Genomic DNA, 19968 nt, shown 5'->3' with positions numbered 1-19968 from the left:
CCAGTATTTGTCTATAGATTTTTTGATGAGGACCATTCTGACCACTGTGAGATGATACCATATTGTAGTTTTGCCTTGCATTTCTCTAATAATGAGCGATGTTGAGCATCTTTTCATGTGTTTGTTGGCTGGCTGTGTGTCTTCTTTGGAGAAATGCCTGTTTAGGTCTTCAGTCCATTTTTTGATTGGGTTGTTTGTTTTTCTGATATTGAGCTGCCTGAGCTGCTTGCGTATTTTGGAGATTAATCCATTGCCAGTTGCTTCATTTGCAATTATCTTCTCCCATTCTGAGGGTTGTCTTTTCATCTTGTTTATGGTTTCCTTTGCTGCTCAGAAGCTTTTAACTTGATCTATTGATGTTTGGGGCAGGATGATTTTCTGTGTGGAGAAGCCTCTCCTGTGTACTGTAGGGTGTTTAGCAGCTTCCTTGGCCTCCACTAGATGCCAGGAGTCCCACCTCCAGCAACTTCCAGGCTCCACAATAATTACCGCTAGGCAAATGTCTGCAGGAGGCAAAATCAACTCCATTTGAGAACCACTCAAGTGGATTATTTATAAATCTTCAAAATACTGCACAGGGTCCCACCCCAGACCTACTGAATCTTGGACACAAGGACTAGAGGCCAGGAGTCTGTTTCAACACACCCTCCAGGTGGTTCTGATGCTCTCTGAAGTTCGAGAACCCAGGTCTACTTGACAGACCTCTAACGCTGCAGGGTGGCCCAGAAGCCTTGGCTTCCTTTCCTGACAAGCACCTTGCCACTACCTTCTCTCCTGTCCCACTCCACCCACTGCCTGCCCTTCATTCAGTTCTTTCACTAGCTATCAAACATGTATTCATCTTTCTTTTCTAAGTACTGCTACTGCTACTGCTAAGTCACTTCAGTCGTGTCCACTCTGTGCAATCCCACAGACGGCAGCCCACCAGGCTCCCCCATCTCTGGGATTCTCAAGGTAAGAACACTGGAGTGGGTTGCTATTTCCTTCTCCAATGTGTGAGAGTGAAAAGTGAAAGTGAAGTCACTCAGTTGTGTCCGACTCTTAGCGACCCCACGGACTGTAGCCCACCAGGCTCCTCTGTCCATGGGATTTTCCAGGCAAGAGTACTGGAGTGGGGTGCCATTGCCTTCTCCGTTCTAAGTACTAGTGTGTGGTTTAGTTGCTAAGTTGTATTCAACTCTTTTGCAACCCTCTTTTGCAACTGTAGCCCACCAGGCTCCTCTGTCCATGGGATTCTGCAGGCAAGAATACTGGAGGGGGTTGCCATTTCCTCCTCCAGGGGATCCTCCCGAACCAGGGATCCAACCTGTATTGCAGGCAGTCTCCTGCCTCTGCAGGCACATTCTTTACAGACAGAGCCAAGTGCCAGTAAGACAAGCAAAACAGCTGAGCTCCTTGGTGACTCCCTGACTACAGGCTGGGGTGCTCCGCCATCCTGCCCCGCCTGGAGTTAGGTACACACAGTGTCAGTTTAAGCCACAAGCCTCCTTCTTCCTGGTGAACTTCTTGACTTTTGTGGCTCATCCCCAAATGTCCCTTTGAATTATTCAGAGGGGTTAAGCCCTAGTTTTGCTGAACATCCGCAGAGGTTGAGTCCCCAGCCTCTGGGATCTGAGGTGGAGCTGATGTAGTAAAAACAGAAATGAAGGGCACGATAAATGTAATGGATGCATTTGAGTTATCCTGGAACCATCCCTCTCCAACAGTCATTCTTCCAGGAAATCAGTCCCTGGTGCCAAAGCTGCTGGGGACTGCTGTCTCAGGGGACAGGTTAGGTGAAGGAAGAGACTTCTTTCATGGTTGTACAGCCAACTTTAGGACCATGGTGATCAACCCAGCACACTTCAGAACCATATGGATGGGGGCACTAGTCCCCAGACCTACAGAATCTTGCAAGTCTGTATTTTAAACTGTTCCCACACCATGGTTGAATTATTGCCCAATGTCTTGCACAGAGCAGGTATTTCATCAAAACTTGACTGTCCGATCAGTCACTTAGCGGTGGAGTCATCTCTGCCTTCTCCTTGGCTTGCTTCTCTCCACTTCTATTTTTTCTTTGATTTCACTTTCCATTTCCTCTATCTTGAGTTTACTCGGCAAAAGCCAAACAGCAGCCTTTACTGGTGAAAGGCCAAATTGTGTCTAGATGATTTCAACTATTGACCTAACCTCTGGCATCTGAAGCTTAATACATTGTTCACAGTCTCAAATACTCTGCAGGAACCTCATATTAGGGTGGCGAGTTAAACAGGCCCTAAGGCGTCTTTCAGGAATTTCAGTTAGCTGCTGGCTACTCCTGCTTACACGAGGTGTCCGTCGCTGATCATAGACAGCTTTTAATCACCATTTAAGGTGGTTGTGAGATCCTCAAACCGACTCACCTGGAGCCGGCCAGGTTCGCTCCATATCCTTGGCTGGGCGGGGCGGTGGACTCCCGCGATCAGGTCAGAGGGAGCCACAGAGGAGCGAGGTAGGGGAAGTCCTGGGGGGCGGTGCTGTCGGCTGCTGGGAGCGAGAAACCGAAACTCAGCTGTTAAAACCGCTGACGCGGCTCTTCGGAGTCGCAGTCTCGAGACCTGCCACGCATCCCAGCGCCGCCGGCATCCGTCCTGAGCGGCGTGGCAGGGGCTCCGCGGGCTCTGAACCATGTATACCGGCACCAGGGTGCAGGGCTCCGGATTCGGGGCCCCCGCCGCCTCCCGCCCGACCCGGGACTCCCCTGCCTGGCGCGGGGAGCTGGGCTCACCGCAGGCGCCCAGGCAGGGTTTGGAGGCGGCTCCCGAGAGGCCTTCGCGGGAGAGCACGGAGCACACGGGCCCGAGGTTGTAAGTATTTAACCACCTGTCCGGTGCGGCGGCGGCCCAGCAGGTCTTCCCCGAGCAGACCCGCAGGTTCTTCCCTGATCTATGGAGTTTGAGACACGCGGGCCCAATCAGGGTTAACAACCGGTGAATTACAGTATAAATTGAGAGTGCCAGTCCGGGGCCCTTTACTGAACATCGAAGCCCCTGTTCCTTTCCTGATTTTTGTGACCGGCTCCAGGACTGAAAGACATGCGTGTGTAGTGACTGCTTAGGCTTCTTGCGATTTTCCAGGTATCTCCAGAACTCATGCTCTTGCGTGTTAGTCGCCCAGTCGTGTCCGATTCTTTGCGACCCCGTGGACTATAGCCTGCCAGATTCCTCTGTCCATGGGGATTCTCTAGACCAGAATACCGGAGTGGGTTGTCATTCTCTTTGCCAGGGTATCTTCCCAACTCAGGAATCGAATCCAGGTCTCCTGCATTGCAGACAGATTGTTTACCAACTGAGCCATCAGGGAAGCCCTTAAATAATATGAAAATATTTAAAAATTTCCTTTCTTTAGGAAAAAAAAAATCGATGCCCTAAATAGTATCTTCACATCAGCTGCCAGGGTAAGGGTGAAGAGGGAATGTGTTAAGGGGTAGAAGATGCAAATATTGCCTCTAGGAGTTTGCAGCTCAACAACAAAATTGTGGCCTCTTAACATCAGAGGACTGAGTCAGAGAGGATATGAGTGGCTGCAGTGTTTAAGAGTTTTTATTATTATTAATTTTTTGGACTGTGGTGGGTCTTTGTTGCTGCACATGGTCTCTCTTGTTGCCATGCGTGGGCTTCTCTTGCTGTGCAGCACAGGTTCTAGGTGTGGGGATTTCAGTCGTTGCAGCTTATGGGCTCTAGAGTGTGGGCTCAGTAGTTGTGGAGTGCGAGCTTCGTTGCTCTGTGGCATGTGGGATCATCCTGGACCAGGGATTAAACTCGTGTCCCTTGCATTGCAAGGCAGATTATTAACCACTGGACCACCAGGGAAGCCCTGCAGTGTTTCTTGTCTCCCGTGTTGAGAAGTGCTCTACATTTATCAACAGGTAGGTAGCGCTTATTCCTGGTCTTTGGTTTAGGGACTACAGTTACTATCCTGGAAACATTTATTATGTAAAGTGTCAGTGACGCTTTCTTTCCCACCAATGGATAAGCTATTTTATTAAGCCAACAGTAAAATGGCACCCCACTCCAGTACTCTTGCCTGGAGAATCCCATGGACGGAGGAGCCTGGTAGGCTGCAGTCCATGAGGTCGCTAAGAGTCGGACACGACTGAGCAACTTCACTTTCGCTTTTCACTTTCATGCATTGGAGAAGGAAATGGCAACCCACTCCAGTGTTCTTGCCTGGAGAATCCCAGGGACGGGGGAGCCTGGTAGGAGGCTGTCTGTGGGGTCGCACAGAGTCGGACACGACGGAAGCGACTTAGCAGCAGCAGCAGCAGCAGCAGCAGCAGCAGCAGGGTTTGTAAAGACATTACTGCTTTTGAAGTGCTGCCTCTGTGAACTGGAACTTTCTATTGATAGGTAGTTTCATTTTCAGTTCTCCCTTTTCATCAACTTCTAGTTACATGAAAGGCAAATGTTGGTTGCTCAGGAACAATATATAAACTTATGACCAATAAACAGATTTTATTTCATCCCTTAACATTTGAAAGAATTCATAAGTATCTGGCTTTTAATATTATTCAACTTAGATTGGAATGTGAAGTCAAGTAGGCCTTAGGAGGCATCACGACGAATAAAGCTAGAGGAGGTGATGGAATTCCAGTTGAGCTATTTCCAATCCTAAAACGTGATGTTGTGAAAGTGCTACACTCAATATGCCAGCAAGTTTGGAAAACTCAGCAGTTGCCACAGGACTGGAAAAGGTCAGTTTTCATTGCAATCCCAAAGAAAAGCAATGCCAAAGAATGCTCAAACTACTGCACAGTTGCACTCATCTCACATGCTAGTAAAGTAATACTCAGAATTCTCCAAGCCAGTCTTCAACAGTACATGAACCATGAACTTCTAGATGTTCAAACTCCTTTTAGAAAAGGCAGAGGAATCAGAGATCAAATTGGCAACATCCACTGGATCATTGAAAAAGCAAGAGAGTTCCAGAAAAACATCTATTTCTGCTTTATTAACTATGCCAAAGCCTTTGACCGTGTGGATCACAACAAACTGTGGAAAATTCTGAAAGAGATGGGAATACCAGACCACCTGACCTGCCTCTTGAGAAATCTGTATGCAAGTCAGGAAGCAACAGTTAGAACTGGACATGGAACAACAGACTGGTTCCAAATAGGAAAAGGAGTATGTCAAGGCTGTATATTGTCACCCTGCTTATTTAACTTATTTGCAGAGTACATCATGAGAAACGCTGGGCTGGATGAAGCACAAGCTGGAAACAAGATTGCTGGGAGAAATGTCAATAACCTCAGATATGCAGATGACACGACCCTTATGGCAGAAAGTGAAGAGGAACTAAAGAGCCTCTTGATGAAAGTGAAAGAGGAGAGTGAAAAAGTTGGCTTAAAGCTCAACATTCAGAAAACTAAGATCATAGCATCCAATCCCAAGTGACAGACTTTATTTTGGGGGGCTCCAGAATCACTGCAGATGGTGACTGCAGCCATGAGATTAAAATATGCTTGCTCCTTAGAAGAAAAGTTATGACCAACCTAGACAGCATATTAAAAAACAGAGACATTACTTTGCCAACAAAGGTCCATCTAGTCAAGGCTATTATGGTTTTTCCAGTAGTCATGTATGGGTGTTAGAGTTGGACTATAAAGAAAGCTGAGCACTGAAGAATTGATGCTTTTGAACTGTGGTGTTGGAGAAGACTCTTGAGAGTCCCTTGGACTGCAAGGAGATCCAACCTGTCCATCCTAAAGGAAATCAGTCTTGAATATTCACTGGAAGCACTGATGTTGAAGCTGAAACTTCAATACTTTGGCCACCTGATGCAAAGAGCTGACTCATTTAAAAAGACCCTGATCCTGGGAAAGATTGAGGGCAGGAGGAGAAGGGGATGACAGAGGATGAGATGGTTGGATGGCATCAGCGACTCAATGGACATGAGTTTGAATAAACTCCAGGAGTTGGTGATGGACAGGGAGGCCTGGCATCCTGTAGTCCATGGGGTCGCAAAGAGTTGGACATGACTGAGCAACTGAACTGAACTGAACTTTGAGTTGCCCTTAGATGGGGTGGATGATCTGGGTGATTTCGATTAGCAATTGCTGCATTTGTCTCCAACTCAGAGTAGCTGGGGGTGGGGGAATTCCTCACAGATCCCCGCCGCACCTGTCCCCCTGCACTGCCCCACCCCCTACCTCAGTCCAGTGGTTAGGACTCAGTGCTCTCACTCCCTGGGCCTGGAGTTCATCCCTGCTGGATAAATAAGGTTCCATAAGCTGAGCATAGTGGCAAAGAAAAAAAAAAAAAAGGAGGGTTATCTGGTCATAATGGAAGTCCATTAATTTTGGGAAACTTCCAGCTCTATAAGCTGTAGCATTTGCTAAAACAGAGGTCATGGATGTATGCTGATACTAAATGCCCTCTATGCCTTTTTTCTATTATTCAGCATCTACTTAGACATAATTATTTAATTGCAAGCTCATAACATCACATAAACATTGGCAGTGGCATCTATCTGTTTTCTTATTTGTAAATTAATTGTACCCGTAAATTACCCTCAGAATCTTTCTGGACTGAATTATTCAGAAAGAGGTAGTTTTCTAATTAATTTTCCAGACCTCAGTATTTGAAGACCTCACTGCAGACTATTTTGTAGTTTCTAATTTGCCAGTAGACATTAGAGAGTACACGGGTGGGTTCAGTTGTACTTCACAGAGCTCCTCATTTCCATGTGAACCAGCTACAATAAGCAGGACATTATAAGATACATTTCCTCTTAAGTATCTAACATGTAAGATCCTGCTTTGACCGCTCTGAACTCTTCTTACATCTCCATTAGTCACTTGTATCTGCTGTTTATACTTGCTTGTCTCCTTTAATGGAGGTAGGAAACTAAGGAAACTGGTTGATACTAATAACAGCTCAATAAAACTGACAAAAAGCCATTAAGATTTATTTTCTTGGGGAGAAATTAGAAGCATTTCCTGATGGAAAATTAAGAAAAAGGAAGGATAGAGTTGAGTGTTTAATAGTGAAACCTCACTTGTTCTCTTTCAGTGTGAGCTTATTTATATGATAAAGTGTTGAACTTTGACCTTGTTTTATATGCATCCTTCCACTTACTCACTAAGGAAGCCCCAGTCTGGGCAGAGGAGCAGGAGCTTTGATGCCCATTAAAGAACTTGGGTTCAAGTTCTGGTCCTGCCATTCCTTACTCTCTGCACTTCAACAAGGTTGTAGCTGTTTTATCTCTTAGTGTCTTCATTACGTGAAGTGGGATAATACCAGCTTCTCAGGGTCTGTGTGTGTCTGTATGTGTGAATACATGTATGCATAAAACAATTTCATGCCTGTTAGAAGGCAAATATCGAGTACATGTTGGGTGCTGATATCCTTGAATTCATTTCAGAAATGTCTTAGTGACCAGGTACTCTGATGTCACCCCGGAGTGTTTATGCCTTGTAAAAGCATACTGGTTTAAAACACTGACTTACATATGAAGAGACTTTAAGGCACATTGTTAGATTCCTGAGGTCCTCTAATAGACTCTAAGGCAAAGCTGAGCCCTCGACTCTATTTGGATTTAAGTAATTACAAGTGTTTACTAATAAATATTAGCTTTCCTAATTATTTTCAGTTGGTGATTTTATCTTGGCCTTAAATATTGTCAGCTATTCATACAGATTTAAAGAGGAAAAACTGGGGACGTCCCTGGCGGTCCTGTGGTTACAACTCTGTGCTTCCACTGTGGGGGGCACGGGTTTGATCCCTGGTGGGGGAACTAAGATCCACAACCAGTCGTGTATGTGTGTGTGTGGTGAAGCCAAGTAAATAGCGCAACCTTCTAATCAAAGTAATCCTTTACCCTTCCCCCAAACTCTAGATAAATATAAGACTAAGACATGGGTTTTTCTGGAAAGGCATTTTACCCAAAAGGCTCTTTGCCTATGACGATAATACAGGCAAGGTTCAGATACTGGTCTAAAACCATCTATAGAAGTGGTCCTCTAGCTTGATGCTAAAAGGATATTCTGAAAATGAACCCATCATGTGGAATTTTACTATACAGTTAACTTGAACCTAATTTGTATACAAACTCAGTTTACCTTATTTGTGGCCAATTTTATAGTGAGAGAGATCTGTAGAAACAAAGATTAGCAAAAATAATGGCAAATACTTATGTATTTAACGTATGTATTTTAAAGTGCATTACAAATATTAACTCTTTGATTCTTCACAACAACCTTGTAGTAACAGAGGGTCTCTAGCTCTGGATATTTAATTAGAAATATAGGAACAAATACCTACTCAACAGAAAGACAAGCCCTTATGAAGCTTATGGGATAATTAACGGGGCAGACAGTTATCAGAGAACTACATGAGTAACTCTTTATATGCTCCGTGAAGCAGAGCCAGCGCCTGAGCTAGCCCTGGGAGTAGGAGAATTACTTCCAGGAAAATAGAGAATGTTTGAGCTATAATCTACCAGATAAATTAGGAGTTGTATTTTTTGTTTTGTTTCTGATGAATATGTTCTAACACTGATTATTTCTAATTCAGTTCTGACAATACTCAGAGTTGCTATAGACCCCACAAGTTAGGGGCTCAGTCCCACAAATCTGCCCCCACTTTAGAGTAAGCCAATAAGGGGGACTGCAGGCTGCCCACATTTCTGACTACAAATTTGGCTGTTTCCCATGACCTCCCCTATGCCCAGGCTTAACAGTTCACTAGAATGACTCCCAGCACTCATGGAAACCTCTGTGCTTACAATTACAGCTTTATTATAAGGGATACAGCTCTGGAACTGCCAAATGGAAGACATGGGGATGGGTGTTGCACAGCGCTTCCACACCCTTTCTGGATGGGTCACCCTCCTAGCACCTAGATGTGTTCACTAACTTGGAAGTGCCCTAAACTCAGTGTTTGAGGATGTTTATTAAGGCTTTATCATATAAGCATAATGGATTAAACTGTTGGCCATTGGTGACTGAACTCAGTCTCCAGCCCCTCTCCCTTCCTCAGAGCTGGGGAAGGAGTAGACCTCAAAGTTCTAACCCTCTAATCACAGGGTGTTGTTGTTGTTGTTGTTGTTGTTTTAATGGAAAACATCTCCAACCCTGAAGCTATCTAGGGCCCCCACCAGGAATCATTACTTTAATGTATGATTGATACCCTTCTAACTTAGAATTCCAAGGACTTTAAGGAGCTGTGAGCCAGGAACCAGGGACAGTGATCGAATAGTTAAACGTCATTATACCAGCATTGTTTAAATAGCCTCTGTGGCAGCCAGGGAAGCCTGCCATTCAGATCTTCAAGACAACTTAAAGCGGGGAGCATAGCCAACTGACAGCTCTAGCAGCCATTCTTTGACTCCACTGCACCCTTTGCTCTGAGAGCACATTTATTCTGCCCTCTTTCCACCAGGGGGCTGAGCATCCCAGTGTGGGACTTCTCTATGGGGCAGCTTTTGCCAGAAGACTCCCCACGGACCTACCCAAGATTTTCTCAGAACCGTATACCAGTCCGAGACTAATTCTCCTTCCCTCTCTCCTTTCACAGGAGTCAGACCTGCTTACGTTCTGAAGGCTTTCCCTGCCTACTCCTGCTTGCTCCCTTTATCCTTCACAAGTCTTCCTCTCAGCACATCTCTTGCTTGCCTAACCTCGTCGAGATGTCTGCTCCTTGGAGGACCCAAACCTACTCAGCCTTTAAGATACATCCTACTTCCAACCATAGCAGCTGAGACACCGTGGCTGTGGGGGTGCCCTGTGTTCTGTGGGAAACCTCTCCTTTCCTTTCTTTCCTTCTTTGGGGCTCAGGGGATATGCTCTAGTTTCTTACTCCAACCTCAATGCTTTCTCCAGCTTCTTGTGCTCCAGGGAACCCCAGTAATTAATACTTCTTTTCTTCTTCATCCACAAAATCTCAAGGGAGAGTGAAGGGAGAATAAAGAATGGCTTGGTAAGCCCACTGACTAATGACCAATTCCTGAATTTTCTCTCTTAAAGAACACGGTGTTATATTAAACATTTTGTAAATGTAAGGTAAAATATAAGATGGGCTAGATGATAGCATAGTCATTAAGTTATAGCATTGGTCCCATTTTTATAAACATCACTATTTAATCGTTGTTGAGTATACTCTTAATCCTGATATATAATTTACACCTAAAACAGACCATGAAAAAAACTTGTCATTCTTGATTCAGCTCATTTGAATCCGAACTAGCCACATAAAATAGTCTTAAATGAAATGCAAGTTTTTACAAACTTATGACACCTATAGGAACTGCTTTTACTATTTCTTCGCTGTGAATGGCCCAGATTTCTCTTCTGTCTCCTGTTATGACTGCGAGAAAATACGCTTTTGCCTGTAGATGTTAAATGGCACGAGAGCATCAGGCTGTTAGCCTGTAGATGTTAAATGGCATGAAAGTATCAGGCTGTTACTTCTCCCTGGAGATGGAGAACCGAATAATGCCAGAGTTCCTTTTAGTGCTCTGAGATAATGGTACATAGGAAGAGAAAATCTATGATTGATTCTAATGAGTAATCTTCTTGATGGCTCAGTAAGGGTAGCTATTCATTAGGGAACTATTTAACTCAATCTCCAGGCAGGGCTCATAAGCATTCAGAAAGTTTGTGAAACAACAGATAGTATTTAACTCAATGATAATTATACAACTCAATGAGCTGGGTAGGTGTCTCAATGATACTATGAAACTAATCAGTGGAGCTCTGCTATTTGACTGATTTTAGACAAGAGAAATGTGACAAAGCATCGCAACACTGTGGTAGCAGAAAGGAAATTAATTGTGATCTAGAATAGTTAAATTGGGTACTCTGAGGGACTGAAAACCAAAATAACAATCGATAGCTCAAACTCTGATGTCTCAAACTTGTAATGCTGTGCCACACACGTCATACAATTCATTTTTCTCTTCACAATGAACACTTTGCCCCATTTTAGTTGAAGAAACTGAATCTTGAGAGAGTATCTGATTTCCTAAGGTCTCATGGCTTTTTAAGTCACAGAATCAGCAGTCAAACCTGAATCTGTCTACCAGTCTGGATCCTGAACATGGAGCTGAAGGAGGGCATGACTGTGCAGTTCATGCATTTCCTATCAATGGTCCTCTATTCACATAAGAAAATAGAATTTCTATAGGCTAAAGAGAGTGGTACTACATAGAATCAGCAGTTGACATTTATTTCCAGCTTTAACATGATGTGCATAGAGAGGCAGAGCAAACTTGCTGTGGGGATGCTCTGCTCGCTGCTGCCTTCCTCACGGCAGCTTGGTTGGCTTGCATTAGAACAGTTTTCTCACAGTCACAGTTTCTGAGCAACCCAAACTACACGCTGCCTTCCAGCAAGCTTTCAGACTTCTGACCATAGCCTAAGGTTAGCAATGCATTTGACATTCATGACCTAGTACATGTTTGGGATATGTGAGTTTGTAGATAATTGAAAAAAATGTCAGAAAATAATTCTTAACCTTACTACATGTGATGTACTTTGACATTTTCTATTCTAATCATTAAAAATAAACCCATTAAATTGATTTCATGGTCCACTAGTGGGTTATCATCCACAGAGTGAAAAGCAAAGCTTTGTTCTGTGCATGGCAGACGAGATTATTCGAGTGGATGGAAAGAAAAGACACTTTGGTTTGATTAGGTCAAATTTACCTTCCTGTTTATACAGGAGGGGAGGAATTATGATCTGATTTAGGATGAATTTCCAACTTTTCTGCACTAGACTCCACTCCTCAGTATATGTATTTGCATTCTGCCAGGTCTTGGGGAGCAATCATTTTTGTTCAAATATAATATCAAAAATGAGTGGGAATGTCTCAGAAAGTCTTTTGACAGCTGAAACAGTGAAACAATAAATCAGCAGTATGATGAAAGCCTGCACACACATAATACCTATAATAATCAGTAGAAGCATAGCAGAAATGAGGGGGAAAAAAAAGAAACTTAGTTCAATTACACAGTAAGGTTACTTACTTCAAAGTCAGCAGAGTGTTGTAAGGTTATACATATTGTTAAGGTTAATTGCATCTATTCAGAATGCATTTGAATCTGAAACAAAAGCTTAACAGGAAAAAAAAATCAAAGGGAGAAGACTGTATTTGAAGTGTCTGTTCTATATCAGAGAATCAGCCAGTGATGGTTCCTTTGTTCTGTAATGTTGGTAACCATCCCCGCCCCGCCATAAACACTTAAAAGGCAATTTATTAAAGTTGGGAACAAAAACTGACCATTCAGGTATGACCTAAATCAAAGCCCTTATGATTATACAGTGAAAGTGACAAATAGATTCAAGGGATTGGATCTCATAGACAGAGTGCCTGAAGAACTATGGATGGAGGTTCCTGACATTGTATAAGAGGCAGGGATCAAGACTATCCCCAAGGAAAAGAAATGCAAAAAGGCAAAATGGCTGTCTGAGGACTCCTTACAAATAGCTGTGAAAAGAAGAGAAGTGAAAGGCAAACAAGAAAAGGAAAGATATACCTATTTGAATGCAGAGTTCCAAAGACTAGCAAGGAGAGATAAGAAAGCCTTCCTCAGCAATCAATGCAAGGAAATAGAGGAAAACAACAGAATGGGAAAGACTAGAGACCTCTTCAAGAAAATTAGAGATGCCAAGGGAACATTTCATGCAAAGATGGGCATAATAAAGGACAGAAATGGTATGGACCTAACAGACGCAGAAGATATTAAGAAGAAGTGGCAAGAATACACAGAAGAACTATACAAAAAAAATCTTCATGACCCAGATAATCACGATGATGTGATCACTCACCTAGAATCAGACATCCTGAAATGCAAAGTCAAGTGGGCCTTAGAAAGCATCACTATGAACAAAGCTAGTGGAAGTGATGGAATTCAAGTTGAACTATTTCAAATCCTGGAAGATGATGCTGTGAAAGTGCTGCATGCAATATGCCAGCAAATTTGGAAAACTCAGCAGTGGCCACAGGACTGGAATAGGTCAGTTTTCATTCCAATCCCAAAGGCAATGCCAAAGAATACTCAAACTACTGCACAATTGCACTCATTTCACACGTTAGTAAAGTAATGCTCAAAATTCTCCAAGCCAGGCTTCAACAGTACATGAACCATGAACTTCCAGATGTTCAAGCTGGATTTAGAAAAGGCAGAGGAACCAGAGATCAAATTGCCAACATCTGCTGGATGACCTAAAAAGCAAGAGAGTTCCAGAAAAACATCTACTGCTTTATTGACTATGCCAAAGCCTTTGACTGTGTGGACCACAACAAACTGTGGAAAATTCTGAGAGAGATGGGAATACCAGACCACCTGACCTGCCTCTTGAGAAATCTGTATGCAGGTCAAGAATCAACAGTTAGAACTGGAAATGGAACAATAGACTGGTTTCAAATCAGGAAAGGAGTACGTCAAGGCTGTATATTGTCACCCTGCTTATTTAACTTCTATGCAGAGTACATCATGAGAAATGCTGGGCTGGAGGAAGCACAAGCTGGAATCAAGAGTGCTGGGAGAAATGTCAGTAACCTCAGATATGCAGATGACACCACCCTTATGGCAGAAAGTGAAGAAGAACTAAAGAGCCTCTTGATGAAAGTGAAAGAGGAGAGTGAAAAGGTTGGCTTAAAGCTCAACATTCAGAAAACGAAGATCATGGCATCCAGTCCCATCACTTCATGGCAAATAGATGGGGAACAGCGGAAACAGTGACAGGTTTATTTTGGGGGGCTCCAAAATCACTGCAGATGGTGACTGCAGCCATGAAATTAAAATACACTTGCTCCTTGGAAGAAAAGTTATGACTGACCTAGACAGCATATTAAAAAGCAGAGACATTAGTTTGCCAACAAAGGTCCATCTAGTCAAGGCTATGGTTTTTCCAGTGGTCATGTATGGATGTGAGAGTTGGACTATAAAGAAAGCTGAGATCCAAAGAAATGATGCTTTTGAACTGTGGTATTGGAGAAGACTCTTGAGAATCCCTTGGACTGCAAGGAGATCCAACCAGTCCATCCTAAAGGAAATCAGTCCTGAATATTCATTGCAAGGACTGATGCTGAAGCTGAAACTCTTAATACTTTGGCCACCTGATGTGAACACCTGACTCATTTGAAAAGACCCTGATGCTGAGCAAGATTGAAGGCAGGAAGAGAAGGGATGACAGAGGATGAGATGGTTGGATGGCATCACCAACTCAATGGACATGAGTCTGAATAAACTCCAGGAGTTGCTGATGGACAGGGAGGCCTGGTGTGCTACAGTCCATGGGATTGCAAAGAGCTGGACACGACTGAGCAACTGAACTGAACTGACAAAAGCTGAAGACATGTGCCATCTTTGAAACTCACTGGCTAGTATTGCCCAGTGTTTGTTTTACTAGGGAACCAGTGAGAGCAGAAATCCTGAGCTACCTAGGCTTGTAAGAACATTTGAACCCCTGCTTTAAGAAATCTTTAAATATTTTCTCATTTTAAATCCTTGGAATGTTTTTTTTATGGCTGGAAAAGTGAAGTTATATCTACTTGTTATAAAAATCTAACTACATCAGGAATTCCCTGACAGTCCAGTGGTTAGGACTGAGCACTTTCACTGCTGTGTCCCAGGTTCAGTTCCTGGTCCTGGAACTCAGATCCCATAGGCTATGTGGTACAGCCAGGAAAAAAAAAAGACCATCCCTCCCCCACCCCAACCCCAGAACAAAAAACTAAACATTGCTAAACTAATATAGAAAGGAAAAATCCCTTGCAATTCAGAACCTCAGAAATAAACAAGCTGTTGATGTAAGGAACTCTTTAAAGTGTATGTTGTGCTTTTTCACTTTTTATGCCAAGTAGAAAGTCTTAGAGCCATTATGTCTTTCAATTTCTACTGCCAACTGAAGGTGAGAAAAATAATGTCTTATAAATAATTATTATAATTATATATAATAAAATAGATATCTCTAAATAGGTGTGTTAAGCATTGATAGCTTTGTTTCTGTCCTATAGAATAATTCTGAAGGTGAGTAGTCTAGGGCTGATAATAGTACAAATAACAGGCAACCTTAATAGAACTTTTGTTATTACCTAGCTATATTCTAAACACTTTATACTCTAAGAGATGGATATTTGTTATCCTCATTTTACAGGTGAAATAATAGAAAAACTTGGCAATTTGCTCAAAGTTATAGCTAGGAAGTAACAGAATTAGGATTCAGAGCCAGGCAATTTGGCAATAGATTACCACTAGTGTGGTGGTTTTACAGTTACAGGGCACCAGATTACTTCTTTCTGCTCTGCTATTTCTGAGGCATGTCATCTATTTCCAAGTTGCCTCACTGACCAAGATGGTTGCTTGAGCACCAGCTACCACTTCAACCATCCAGGAAGTGGGGGAGGCAACAAAATACCTTTCCTGTCCATCTGTTTGTCTTCATTTAATGGAGCTTTCCTGGAAATCCTTCTCAATGCTGCTGCTGCTGCTAAGTCACCTCAGTCATGTCCGACTGTGTGTGACCCCATAGACGGCAGCCCACCAGGCTCCCCCATCCCTGGGATTCTCCAGGCAAGAACCCTGGAGTGGGTTGCCATTTCCTTCTCCAATGCATGAAAGTGAAAAGTGAAAGTGAAGTTGCTCAGTCGTGGCCGACTCTTAGCGACCCCATGGACTGCAGCCTACCAGGCTCCTCCGTCCATGGGGGTTTCCAGGCAAGAGTACTGGAGTGGGGTGCCATCACCTTCTCCTATCCTTCTCAATGGCTTCCCCTTATATCTCTGTTTATCTCTAAACAATCACACACTATGTTTGACTATAAAGAAGGTTGGAGACTATAGTCTTTACTGGGCACATTGTTAACCTGAATAATACAGGAGTGCTTTCGGTAAGGAGGTGGTGAGAATGAATGGGTAGGTAGGCCAGCATATTGTCTGGTTTAGGCATTGAGGAGAGTCAAGCATATGAGCAGAAATCATTCATGTGATCAAACTATTGCAGGAACTTTGGAAAATGCAAATGGGATATCTAAGGGAGAAAAATTTAAATGTAGTCCACATTACTGTTCAAGAGTATTGATTTTAGAGAACTATTAAGGGTTTTCTTCTGGATGATGTTCTGTGCAATCTTTGTTTTATGCCTTATACATCCTGCAGGATTATAATACTGAACAGTTGAAATAACTGAAATGGTTAAGTGAGTGGTTATATCAATGATGTACTGATGTTGTGAAATATTATGTAACCATTTAATATTAAGCTTCTTATGTGCATAATTGGAAAAACCACTAACAAGTGAAAGCAGCATATAAAATTGGAATTAAGACATGACTACATCTGTGTAATATGTATAGAATATAGATTGAACTGAAATTCACCCCAATAAGACTGTCATTGAGATCTCTGAAGAGTAGGGTTATGAGTGACTTTTAAATGTCTTAAAGATAATTTTCTCCTTTTTCTTATATGAGTGTATATTTATTTCAAAATCAGGATGAATTTCATTTTTAAATGTTCTATGCAGATATTTAGATATAAATACCTTATGTCTTGCATCTCTAGTTTTCTCCTTTATAGGAGTTATAGATGACTGGGTTATAGATGACCTGGATGAGCAATGCTTCAGACCTGATTATGGGGACATAATCAGATCTTAGACTTCCCTGGTGGCGCAGATGGTAAAGCGTCTGTCTACAATGCAGGAGACCTGGGTTCGATCCCTGGGTTGGGAAGATCCCCTGGAGAAGGAAATGGCAATCCACTCCAGGACTATTTCCTGGAAAATCCCATGGACAGAGGAACCTGGTAGGCTACAGTCCACGGGGTCACAAAGAGTCGGACACGACTGAGCGATTTCAGTTCACTAATCAGATCTTAGTCTAATGATAATGATGATGGTGATGATAATAATCATAGAAAGTATATAACAACTTGATGCGTTTTTTATGCAGATGCCATTTTTTTATCACTAAGTCATTCTTAAATATTCTTTTGTTGGAAAAGATAGTCCTCCTTGGGTTTCTTGCATACTAGATGTCTTGCTAGGTACCAAGATTGCATACCAGACTACTCTTTAACCTGGACTATCTCTCAGGGTTGTTATGTAGCTGGGAACCTTGAGAAAGGAGGTACATTCTCCCCAGAGAAAAGACCAGGCTTGCTTACTACCTGCTTTAAAAATGGTGGATTCCACAATTCAGTGTTCCTCAGCTGCAATGCAAACACTTTGTGTGTGCAACATCCATCATGTTAACCTGAAAAGAGAGAGACCAGACATAAATATGCTGATGCCGATGCTGTGCCGTGAGTAATAGAGTCCTTTGGCTCTGCCTCAGGAGTCTTGTCTTCTGCCAGCATCCATGACATAGTAATAGCCTGTTAGGCAAAGATTTGCTTACATGTAGTCTAATGATAATGATGATGGTGATGATAATAATCATAGAAAGCACATCTCTGTATTCTGAAAATGTGAGTTTCTTATAGTGTTTCCTGAGGAAGCAACTTAAAACATTTGCAAGTATTCTTACCAGTTGGTCCTCATCTCTACTTCCATCACTGGTTTTTGGTCTCTTAAAGACGGCGAGTCTCTATAATATTATGTGTGTTTTAAGTGAAGAAGCATCATATATTTCAGCTTTCTGCTATATGATTATCTGGATAAGATAGAAATTTGAAGCTGGAGTACATACCAAATCATGTGCCCTAATCAGGTGGGATTACCTCTGCCTGACAGAAGGGGCACTTTTTTCTGATTTGCTTCAGTTTACCACCTCTCACTAAGCCATGGGTCTTCATGAGGATCCTGGATGGAGATACGCGTGTGTGTCCCTCTTTCTGTTTTCATTAAGGTGTATTATGAACAAAGGCCCTGGTGTCCTGATAGTCTCTTATCTTTTCTCTCTGGGTGTCTATGCAGCCAGCCTTCTGGACATCTGTTCAGCCCTCCATCAGAAGCTGCTGCTGCTGCTGCTGCTAAGTCTCTTCAGTCATGTCCGACTCTGTGCGACCCCATAGACGGCCTCCTACCAGGCTCCTCTGTTCCTGGGATTCTCCAGGCAAGAACACTGGAGTGGGTTGCCATTTCCTTCTCCAATGCGTGAAAGTGAAGTCGCTCAGTCGTGGCCGACTCTTAGCGACCTCATGGACTGCAGCCCACCAGGCTCCTCCGTCCATGGGATTTTCCAGGCGAGAGTACTGGAGCCATCAGAAGCTAAGAGAGAACTAACCAGCCTCACGTCAGCCTCTTGGGTGTGCAGACAAAGTCCTGGGCTCTTCAGACTCTGAGACTAAAGAGAATTCACTAGTCCTTCTACACCATGGATGTGGAATATGGGTCAGGGCTGGTGTGACAGACTAGGGGTCAAGGATAATTTACTCAGCCTGATCTTGTCATTTTTTTTTTTTTAACTTAGGAATATGGTCTCTTTACAAAAGAACTCTTGAAAACCCAAGTGCCCTATAAGTTGATTCACCTTGGTTAAAAACATATGCTTGAGTCCTGTGCGGAAAACCATGTTTTAAAAACCAATATGGAAAACCATATCTAGAAATTAAATATCCAGTGCCTTTGTAAAGTTTTATTTATTTCTTTTTGGCCGTACTGGGTCTTCGTTGTCATGCGGGCTTTTTCTCTAGTTGCGGTGCATGGGCTTCTTCTTGTCACGGCTTCTCTCGTTGGGCTCTGGATCCACAGGCTTTGGTAGCTGCAGCTCATGGGCTGAGTTGCTCCGAGGCATGTGGGATCTTCCCGGACCAGGGATCGAACCTGTGTCTTCCACATTAGCAGGTGGATTACTTACCACTGAGCCACCAGGGAAACCCTATCCACTATGTTTGATTAACCAAAAAATTTTTTGTTGTTTCAGTTTCCCCCAAAGGTAAGGTTTTCTTGAACTATGAAAACCTCAAGCCAACTTTCTATAGGACAGTAAACTTTGTGTCTACTATTCTGCTTTATCTGTTTGTAATGTAATCTCTTTCTGAATTTTTGCTTGTGACTACATTCCTTTTTCAGTCAAATTGGTGTTGCTCCTAATTAGAAATTTAAATTACATCTGCTGCGGTTTATACACACCAGGGGATATATTTATGTAATACTTTTATCCAGCCAAGATATTCTTCATAACTTCAACAAAACATTTTTTCATAGAGTGCTTATTGATGAGACCTTATTAAAAACATGCAAGAATGTGCACAAGAGAGACAGTGGTGTGGCTTAGGAGAGAGCTCACAAGGCAGAGAATTCTTAAATACATATATTTTAATGGTACAGAAAAACATTTTTCCCTTGTCACATGCTAATCTTTATACGTTCTCCCTTAGTATATCTCATGGATGTGGGCTGTTGGAAAGTGAGAATAATCTTACAAATGGAGATGTTTCATTAAATTTCAATGAGGTAATTAAGGAAACTAATTTTCAAAGATATACATTTATTTCAGTGGCTTTTGAATGTGGCTTAATCAGGAAATGACTGGAATACTAAATATAGTTAGGTTGGGCTTGTCTCCATCAGCAGCTTTGAGAATCAGGCTGTTGAAAGGGATGACATGGAGGTTAAAACAGCAGAGGCCCTTGCTGTGGGTGGAAACTAATTGGATGAAAACATGAATAAGTTATACTTGTTATTCATGTCAAGGAAAAGCCAAGAGAGCAGGGATGAATATTTGTGTCTACCCAGGCATTAGGCTGTGCCACAGGATATTAAAGAATAAAAAGCCAATCCTTAAACTTAAGCACCTCTTCCTACAGGAAGGAAGAGGGATAGAGGCTTCATTACTTGGCCAGTGCTTTCTTCTGAATATTATGTTTCAGCTTTGACATTTTCAGCCAATAAAATACTGCTAAGAAGGTTGCTAAGGAATTCTTTAACATAAAACATTTATTACTGGGACCACTGTCCTTGAGCCCAGAGTTCTGTTTAAATGTTTTCAGTTAAAAGCCTCTGATTTCAAGGCTAGAGAATTCTTTTCTCATGGCTCTGTTCTGAGTCTGGGTACTTGTC

The 19968-nt window shown here is 42.6% G+C and overlaps 1 protein-coding gene across 1 annotated transcript in view; it reads left to right on the top strand.

Annotated features, from left to right (window-relative positions):
* Nucleotides 1–2447: 2447 nt before the first annotated feature.
* Nucleotides 2448–19968, top strand: part of EPSTI1 (epithelial stromal interaction 1) — a 99164-nt gene continuing 81643 nt past the window's right edge. Inside the window, exon 1 of the mRNA XM_040267195.1 lies at nt 2448–2825. Coding sequence (XP_040123129.1) covers nt 2647–2825 — 179 coding nt within the window. The 5' untranslated portion in view covers nt 2448–2646. The remainder of the gene's footprint in view (nt 2826–19968) is intronic.

The sequence above is a fragment of the Oryx dammah genome, unplaced genomic scaffold (genome assembly GCF_014754425.2).
Source record: "Oryx dammah isolate SB20612 unplaced genomic scaffold, SCBI_Odam_1.1 HiC_scaffold_24, whole genome shotgun sequence".
Classification (NCBI taxonomy): Eukaryota; Metazoa; Chordata; class Mammalia; order Artiodactyla; family Bovidae; genus Oryx; species Oryx dammah.
Note: the sequence above shows the minus strand (reverse complement) of the source record. Positions and strands in the feature narration are given on the sequence as shown.